This window comes from Oncorhynchus mykiss, chromosome 13, assembly GCF_013265735.2.
Source record: "Oncorhynchus mykiss isolate Arlee chromosome 13, USDA_OmykA_1.1, whole genome shotgun sequence".
Taxonomy (NCBI): Eukaryota; Metazoa; Chordata; class Actinopteri; order Salmoniformes; family Salmonidae; genus Oncorhynchus; species Oncorhynchus mykiss.
In genome coordinates, this window is record NC_048577.1 from 4,940,859 (window position 1) to 4,950,938 (window position 10,080).

Sequence of the window (10,080 nt, forward strand, 5' to 3'; positions counted from 1 at the left end):
AGCGCTAGTCCACAACCATACAGACATTGTAATATCTCCATTAGTCCGTAGCGCTAGTCCACAACCATACAGACATTGTAATATCTCCATTAGTCTGTAGCGCTAGTCCACAACCATACAGACATTGTAATATCTCCATTAGTCCGTAGCGCTAGTCCACAACCATACAGACATTGTAATATCTCCATTAGTCCGTAGCGCTAGTCCACAACCATACAGACATTGTAATATCTCCATTAGTCCGTAGCGCTAGTCCACAACCATACAGACATTGTAATATCTCCATTAGTCCGTAGCGCTAGTCCACAACCATACAGACATTGTAATATCTCCATTAGTCCGTAGCGCTAGTCCACAACCATACAGGCATTGTAATATCTCCATTAGTCCGTAGCGCTAGTCCACAACCATACAGACATTGTAATATCTCCATTAGTCCGTAGCGCTAGTCTACAACCATACAGACATTGTAATATCTCCATTAGTCCGTAGCGCTAGTCCACAACCATACAGACATTGTAATATCTCCATTAGTCCGTAGCGCTAGTCCACAACCATACAGACATTGTAATATCTCCATTAGTCCGTAGCGCTAGTCCACAACCATACAGACATTGTAATATCTCCATTAGTCCGTAGCGCTAGACTACAACCATACAGACATTGTAATATCTCCATTAGTCCGTAGTGCTAGTCCACAACCATACAGACATTGTAATACCTCCATTAGTCCGTAGCGCTAGTCCACAACCATACAGACATTGTAATATCTCCATTAGTCCGTAGCGCTAGTCCACAACCATACAGACATTGTAATATCTCCATTAGTCCGTAGCGCTAGTCCACAACCATACAGACATTGTAATATCTCCATTAGTCCGTAGCGCTAGTCCACAACCATACAGACATTGTAATATCTCCATTAGTCCGTAGCGCTAGTCCACAACCATACAGACATTGTAATATCTCCATTATTCTGTAGCGCTAGTCCACAACCATACAGGCATTCTGAAAGAATATGTTGGGTCAACGAAAAGAGGAAGAGGGGAAAGGGGGGAGGGGTGCATGGATGGAGGAGGGGGGGGTACCCCATATCTTATAGTCCCCCTGTCTGTGAGTCTGTCTGTTTCTCTGTCTGTGAGTCTGTCTGTTTCTCTGTCTGTGAGTCTGTCTGTTTCTCTGTCTGTTTCTCTGTCTGTGAGTCTGTCTGTTTCTATGTCTGTGAGTCTGTCTGTGAGTCTGTCTGTTTCTCTGTCTGTGAGTCTGTCTGTTTCTCTGTCTGTGAGTCTGTCTGTTTCTCTGTCTGTGAGTCTGTCTGTTTCTCTGTCTGTGAGTCTGTCTGTTTCTCTGTCTGTGAGTCTGTCTGTTTCTCTGTCTGTGAGTCTGTCTGTTTCTCTGTCTGTCCACTCAAATGGGGCCAACAGTTCATGGAGAAACTCAATATTCACTCCAAAACAAATTACACCCAAACAAACTACCCATAATCCTCTCAGAGAGACAGTGGGAGGTCCAGTCCTCCACAGTCCCATAATCCTTGGGGGTTCCAGAAATGTCTGTCTGAATGCCAGACAGACCTGGCAACAATCTGGAATGTCCCGTTGTTCCACAGCTGAGTCTGTTCTCTGGGGTGTTCTGATCTGGTCCTGTCCTGGGCTGAGAGGGCAGAGATAGAACGCTCTGGCAGGAACGTGTGTGTGTGTGTCTCTCTGTGTGTGTGTACCTCTCTGTGTGTGCGTGTGTGCGTGTGTAAATCTTTGTAAATCTGTGTAAATGTCACTTATTTTGACACGGATTAGATCTATAATATGAATGGTTTAGTTATGCAAGCTGTTATCAACAAGACGTCTCCATGGGTGTTTTGGTAGGAACGTGCTGAACTAAACTAAACTGTGCAAGCCAACAGTGAAGTACGGTGGCTGCTGAGGGTCATACAGAACCACAGCGCTGAGCTTTCATATGGCACCCTATGCACTATACAGGGCTCTGGTCTAAAGTAGTGCACTATGTAGGGAATAGGGCTCTGGTCAAAAGTAGTGCACTATATAGGGAATATGGCTCTGGTCTAAAGTAGTGCACTATATAGGGAATAGGGCTCTGGTCTAAAGTAGTGCACTATATAGGGAATAGGGCTCTGGTCTAAAGTAGTGTACTATATACAATAGGGTTCTGGTATAAAGTAGTGCACTATATAGGGAATAGTGCTCTGGTCTAAAGTAGTGTACTATATACAATAGGGTTCTGGTCTAAAGTAGTGTACTATATACAATAGGGTTCTGGTCTAAAGTAGTGTACTATATACAATAGGGTTCTGGTCTAAAGTAGTGTACTATATACAATAGGGTTCTGGTCTAAAGTAGTGCACTATATAGGGAATAGTGCTCCGTTTGGGCCACACTCACAAAGACATAGAGGACAAGTGAAGCTCTCAGTAGCAGTAGAGAACAGGGACACACGGTGTGGACTTCCTCACATGAATTTGAAAATGTTGGGTAATTACCTCCAGCCAATGTGAAGCTACACCAATCCTACGCTTTAAATGATTGACGGGGGTGCTAGTGCACTTCTAGAAAAGGGAAGGAGAACCCGGAGCACAGCCAGGGAGTTGTTGAGCGAGGGTAGCGTTTGGTTAGCGGTCGTACACATGGACACAGCTAGCAGGCCTGCTAGCTTCCCTTTAGCAGTAGTCCTTGTCAACCTGAACACAGCTAGCAGGCCTGCTAGCTTCCCTTTAGCAGTAGTCCTTGTCAACCTGAACACAGCTAGCAGGCCTGCTAGTTTCCCTTCAGCAGTAGTCCTTGTCAACCTGAACACAGCTAGCAGGCCTGCTAGTTTCCCTTCAGCAGTAGTCCTTGTCAACCTGAACACAGCTAGCAGGCCTGCTAGCTTCCCTTTAGCAGTAGTCCTTGTCAACCTGAACACAGCTAGCAGGCCTGCTAGTCTCCCTTCAGCAGTAGTACTTGTCAACCTGAACACAGCTAGCAGGTCTGCTAGTTTCCCTTCAGCAGTAGTCCTTGTCAACCTGAACACAGTGGGGAATGTGGTCAATCCCGTGGGGTCAAAATATGGTCACAGAAAAATAAACAGTAAAATGTTTCATATTTTCAGACCATCAAGTCTTCTGGACCTGCAATCAACCAATCAATCAATCAACCAACCAATCAACCAATTAATCAATCAATCAATCAACCAACCAATCAACCAATCAATCAATCAATCAACCAACCAACCAATCAATCAATCAATCAATCCATAGGATCTGGACCTGCAGTGCATTAACGGTCCCGTCCAGTGTTGTCTCTTTCTACACCAGAACACTTTAGCAATCTATCAATCAACCAATCAATCAATAGGCCGGGGATGGTCTTCCCCCGTTGGTCAGAAGTTGCTTTCGGCGCCCTCCTCTGGGCGTGTATAACTCTGAGCCCTCTCCTCCAGACAAATGTCCTCCATCAGAGTGCTGCAGTTGTTAGTGCCACCATGTGGTGTGGAGGGACACTGCCGGGAGGTTTGAGTCTTTGTTTTATCCGTCCTGTTGTGGCAGGACCCCACCAATCTACTGCTCTCATTGGGGGTGATGGAGGTTGAGGCAGGGTTAGGATCTGGGTCGTAGTCGGGGTTGGGGGTCAACTGTGAGTCTTTAGGGTCGCTGCCGTTGTCTTGGACACCGGCCAGGTTGCCGGTGACGATGCTGCCGCTCTTGACGTGAGGTGCGTGGCTGTATGTATGACGGTACTCTTCCTCGATGTCTTTACCCAGCTTCCACCTCTTCCACTTTTTCAACATCTCAGACTGGACCTGGAGAGAGACAAACAGATTGAGGGAGAGAGAAGGAGAGAGGAGGGAGGAAAAAAGAGAGAGTGAGAGCGAGAGAAAGAGAGAGAGAGACAGAAAGAGAGAGAGAGAGAGAGAGAAGCAGATGAAGACAGATAATGATAAGATTCTATAAGAGGTTGGAGAGAAGAGAGAGAGGGGGAGAGGGAGAGAGGAGTGAGAGGAAAAAGGGCATTCAGACTCACCTCTTTGTTGACGAAACAATACAAGATGGCCACCAGTAGTCCCTGTAGAGAGGGAGAGGTTAAGAACACCGTATCACCACGGTAACACACCGTAACACCACATTAGTTTAGTTTATTAGGATTCCCTTTAGCTACTGCACATGTCTCAGCTACTCTTCCTGGGGTCTATATAAAAGACGGTAAAAGCAGTGGGAGAACAAGTATCCAACTGTCATACTTGGGTAAAAGATACCTTAATAGAAAATGACTCAAGTAAAAGTGAAAGTCACCCAGTAAAATACTACTTGAGTAAAAATAAAAAAGTATTTGGTTTTAAATACACTTAAGTATCAAAAGTAAATGTAATTGCTAAATTATACTTACATATCAAAAGTAAAAGTATAAATCATTTCAAATTCCTTATATTTAGCAAACCAAATGACATGATTTTCTTGTTTTTTTTATTATTTACTTTTGTAAATTTGGGTGCCAGCGGAAATGTATGAAGTAAAAGTTGTCAAAAATATGAATAGTAAAGTAGAGATACGAAAAAAACTACTTAGTACTTTAAAGTACTTTAAAGTATTTTTACTTTAGTACTTTACACCAGTAATTCATAGACAAGAACAAGATAAGATGGTACATGAAATACTATATATATATATATATATATATATATGTATATACGTATATATGTATATATGTACTATATAATACTATTTTTTATATATATATATATATATATATATATATATATATATATATATACTATATAATACTATTTGTTTTTATACATATAGGAAAGACACCAAGAGACAACAAAAATAATATTTACACACTATTCATATGTACATGTTCATATTCACATTACAGTCTATTACTACCCTATTTCGACTCTATGACAGCGTTACACCTTGTCACCATGGTGACACAACATAACACCACATTACAGTCTTATTACTACCCTATTTCACCTCTATGACAGCGTTACACCTTATCACCATGGTGACACAACATACCACCACATTACAGTCTTATTACTACCCTATTTCACCTCTATGACAGCGTTACACCTTATCACCATGGTGACACAACATAACACCACATTACAGTCTTAATAATATAATGCCCTGTGGGACCTGGCCAAAAATAGTGCACTATATAGGGAAGAGGGTGCCGTATGGGACATATCCGATGATGCCCATACAGGAAGCGATGTAAGTTTGATCTCCTGACCTGGAAGGAGTTGAAGAGGAGGTCGTAGAAGAGGCGGATGAGACGCATCTTGGAACCTTTGGGGACGGACTCATCGATGACTAAGGTGAAGAGGATGGCGTGAATACCCAGCAGAGGGATGAGGGTCAGAGTGGATTTAGCCAGCCTGAGAGAGAGAGAGAGAGAGAGAGAGAGAGAGAGAGAGGGGGGGGGGGGGAGTATGAGGGAGAGAGAAGGGGGGAGAGAGTACGAGGGAGAGAGAAGGGGGAGAGAGTATGAGGGAGAGAGAAGGTGAGGGAGAGAGGGAGAGGAAGAGAAAGGGGAGGAGGGCGACAGAATGAAAAGGGGGAGGAGAAGGAGAGAGACGGAGAGGGAGAGCGATAGAGAGTTATCATATTGAAAGGAGGAGGCAGAAGGGGCGAGAGGAAAAGTTGGGGTCATAAAAGGAGGATGTTACAGAGACCAACCACACAATAGACACACAACTCCGTTAATATATTAAGTACATGACTTTAGAAGGGAAGATGGGATGGAGGGATTTGAAGAGCTCAACCACCTGAACTTGTAATCTGTGTATCTCATCTGATGGGCCTTGAGCTTCGACATCAGGATCTTTATAATCCGGATGAAGATAAAGAAATTCATCTGAGAAAGAGAATGAGAAAAAGACAAAAGGAGAAAGAAATTAAGCCTAAATATTAGCAGAGCCAACTGTCTGTCTGTCTGTCTAACCTGTCTGTCTGTCTGTCTGTCTGTCTGTCTGTCTGTCTGTCTGTCTGTCTGTCTGTCTGATGTAAAATAACCTTTTTAAACATTAAGACTTGATCACTGAATGGACATAATACAAAATTATATCTAATAAATAGTAACAATTTTGGAATTTATAATTTATATTTTTTTTTAAAGAAAAATGAAGACTTGTGATTTATGCAATATTCTAGTTACTGGACTTAATATATCAGTGCTTGTGCATCATAATACCTGTTGAAGTATTCTAGAAGCTGATGCAGATAGTTAATAAGTCATTTTAATACATCATAATAACTGTTGAAGTATTCTAGAAGCTGATGCAGATAGTTAATAAGTAATTTTAATACATCATAATACCTGTTGAAGTATTCTAGAAGCTGATGCAGATAGTTAATAAGTCATTTTAATAGTTCATAATACCTCATGTTGAAGTATTCTAGAGATCAATGGATAGAGTGGAAGAGAGTGAGAGAGAAGGAGAGAGAGGGGGGGAGAGGGAGAGAGAGAGAGGGGAGGGGGGGAGAGAGAGAGAGCGAGAGAGAGAAGGGGAAAGAGAGCGAGAGAGAGAGAGAGAGAGAGCAAGAGAGAGAGAGGGGGGGAGGGGGGGAGAGAGAGAGAGGGGAGGGGGGGAGAGAAAGGGGGGGGGAAGAGGGGAGAGAGAGAGAGAGAGAGAGAGAGAGAGAGAGATAGAGGGAGAGAGAGAATAAACTCACCAGGTAAGCTAACAGGATGGGAGAACGTATAATCCACCAGTAACCCATGTTGATGTTCCTCTCCCAGCACCTAAACAACATCATCATCATCATCAACATCAACATCATCACTACCACCATCATCATCATCATTATCATCACCATCATCATTATCATCATCACCATCATCATCACCATCACCACCATCATCATCACCACCATCATCATCATCATCATCACCATCATTTTCATCAACATCACCACCACCACCATCATCATCACCATCCTCATCATCAACACCATCATCACCATCTTCATCATCATTATCAGCATCAACGTTCCCAGGTTCGCAGGAGACTGCATCCACTGTAAAGGCTCCATATGTCGGCTCAATCGACTGCATCCACTGTAAAGGCTCCATATGTCGGCTCAATCGACTGCATCCACTGTAAAGGCTCCATATGTCGGCTCAATCGACTGCATCCACTGTAAAGGCTCCATATGTCGGCTCAATCGACTGCATCCACTGTAAAGGCTCCATATGTCGGCTCAATAGACTGCATCCACTGTAAAGGCTCCATATGTCGGCTCAATCGGCTGCATCCACTGTAAAGGCTCCATATGTCGGCTCAATCGACTGCATCCACTGTAAAGGCTCCATATGTCGGCTCAATCGACTGCATCCACTGTAAAGGCTCCATATGTCGGCTCAATCGACTGCATCCACTGTAATGGCTCCATATGTCGGCTCAATCGACTGCATCCACTGTAGAGGCTCCATATGTCGGCTCAATCGACTGCATCCACTGTAAAGGCTCCATATGTCGGCTCAATCGACTGCATCCACTGTAAAGGCTCCATATGTCGGCTCAATCGACTGCATCCACAGTAAAGGCTCCATATGTCGGCTCAATCGACTGCATCCACTGTAAAGGCTCCATATGTCGGCTCAATCGACTGCATCCACAGTAAAGGCTCCTTATGTCGGCTCAATCGACTGCATCCACAGTAAAGGCTCCATATGTCGGCTCAATCGACTGCATCCACTGTAAAGGCTCCATATGTCGGCTCAATCGACTGCATCCACTGTAAAGGCTCCATATGTCGGCTCAATCGACTGCATCCACTGTAGAGGCTCCATATGTCGGCTCAATCGACTGCATCCACAGTAAAGGCTCCATATGTCGGCTCAATCGACTGCATCCACTGTAAAGGCTCCATATGTCGGCTCAATCGACTGCATCCACTGTAAAGGCTCCATATGTCGGCTCAATCGACTGCATCCACTGTAAAGGCTCCATATGTCGGCTCAATCGACTGCATCCACTGTAAAGGCTCCATATGTCGGCTCAATCGACTGCATCCACTGTAAAGGCTCCATATGTCGGCTCAATCGACTGCATCCACAGTAAAGGCTCCATATGTCGGCTCAATCGACTGCATCCACAGTAAAGGCTCCATATGTCGGCTCAATCGACTGCATCCACTGTAAAGGCTCCATATGTCGGCTCAATCGGCTGCATCCACTGTAAAGGCTCCATATGTCGGCTCAATCGGCTGCATCCACTGTAAAGGCTCCATATGTCGGCTCAATCGACTGCATCCACTGTAAAGGCTCCATATGTCGGCTCAATCGACTGCATCCACTGTAAAGGCTCCATATGTCGGCTCAATCGACTGCATCCACTGTAAAGGCTCCATATGTCGGCTCAATCGGCTGCATCCACTGTAAAGGCTCCATATGTCGGCTCAATCGACTGCATCCACTGTAAAGGCTCCATATGTCGGCTCAATCGACTGCATCCACTGTAAAGGCTCCATATGTCGGCTCAATCGGAAAATACCTTTAAATGTCAAGAGCTCTATGATGTGGATCCACCTCTGATCTGATTATATCCCAGCCTAAATCCACATACTCTGCATATGTCATGTTTTCCAAGTAGTGAGCTACAGAGAATGTGTGGTCTAACTCTAAGGAGTGAGAGAGAGAACAGTCTAAGGAGAGAGAGAGGGAACAGTCTAAGGAGAGAGAGGGAACAGTCTAAGGAGAGAGAGGGAACAGTCTAAGGAGAGAGAGGGAACAGTCTAAGGAGAGAGAGGGAACAGTCTAAGGAGTGAGAGAGGGAACAGTCTAAGGAGAGAGAGAGGGAACAGTCTAAGGAGAGAGAGGGAACAGTCTAAGGAGAGAGAGGGAACAGTCTAAGGAGAGAGAGGGAACAGTCTAAGGAGAGAGAGAGGGAACAGTCTAAGGAGAGAGAGGGAACAGTCTAAGGAGAGAGAGGGGGAACAGTTCAAGGTGAGAGGGGGAACAGTCTAAGGAGAGAGAGGGAACAGTCTAAGGAGAGAGAGGGGGAACAGTCTAAGGAGAGAGGGGGAACAGTCTAAGGAGAGAGGGAACAGTCTAAGGAGAGAGAACAGTCTAAGGAGAGAGGGGGAACAGTCTCAACTCATAATGGGTTTTAATCAACATTAGCATATCTAGCCTCATAAAACATATACATTTGAAAAAAATATATATATTTTAAATAGAGCTCTGAAAACTCTTAGTCGTAGAAGAGTGATCATTTACCTCACAGATTTTAACTGATCATATTTGGGTAATTCCACAGTAACGGAATGACACTGAGACTCAGATTTTTCACTCTAAAATGTATACTAAACAAAAAGCATTTATTTCATAGTTTAACAAACCACACAACTCTATGCACAAGCACTACTTTTAACAATTTACACTGAACATTTTACAAAAACACATTTACAGGAGGAACTGCGCAGATGTTTTTCCAGGAAATGTTTACATTTTGTATTTACTATATACATTTGTTCAAAGTAGAGACTTGTATTGGTTTACTAAGAAAAATATGTGTCTCAGCATCATTCCATTACCATGGAAACGACACATTTAATAAATCATATTTATTCACTCACTCTTCATTCTCGTACAGGTATTTGACTATCACCCACGGCAACACGAATATCAGAGGAGCACCTGATGAGAAGGAGAAAAGAGAGAGGGAGGATCACCAATCACACACATCTAAACACACACACACACACACACGCACACACACGCACTCACATGCACACACACACACGCACACGCACACACGCACTCACACGCACACACACGCACACACACCCTCCTCACCCCAGCCGATAAACAGGTAGATGCAGAAGTAGTTCCTCTCAGTGAACACGGTGACGACCAGGAGGCTGTGCAGGTAGATGCCTTCCACCAGCAGCCAATAGTTGTTGGCGATGACGCTGTACTGCATCATCACCATGGCGATACGGCACCCGGCAACCGTCTACGAGAGAGACAGGAAGAAGTCCATATATAAAGACGGTGCTATGCAGAGACACACACACACACACATTTGGGTAACACACACACACACACACACACACATTTGGGTAACACACACACA

At 44.2% G+C, this 10,080-nt stretch overlaps 1 protein-coding gene across 1 annotated transcript in view; it reads right to left on the minus strand.

The window, feature by feature from the left end:
• Nucleotides 1-2,270: 2,270 nt before the first annotated feature.
• The window catches only part of gcgrb (glucagon receptor b), a 57,663-nt gene continuing 49,853 nt past the window's right edge, over nucleotides 2,271-10,080 (minus strand). Inside the window, exons 8-14 of the mRNA XM_036939923.1 lie at nucleotides 9,801-9,960; nucleotides 9,581-9,641; nucleotides 6,674-6,743; nucleotides 5,767-5,855; nucleotides 5,232-5,376; nucleotides 4,017-4,058; nucleotides 2,271-3,795 (exon numbers count right to left, since the gene is read on the minus strand). Of these exons, the coding sequence (XP_036795818.1) occupies nucleotides 3,376-3,795; nucleotides 4,017-4,058; nucleotides 5,232-5,376; nucleotides 5,767-5,855; nucleotides 6,674-6,743; nucleotides 9,581-9,641; nucleotides 9,801-9,960 (987 nt within the window). The 3' untranslated portion in view covers nucleotides 2,271-3,375. The remainder of the gene's footprint in view (nucleotides 3,796-4,016; nucleotides 4,059-5,231; nucleotides 5,377-5,766; nucleotides 5,856-6,673; nucleotides 6,744-9,580; nucleotides 9,642-9,800; nucleotides 9,961-10,080) is intronic.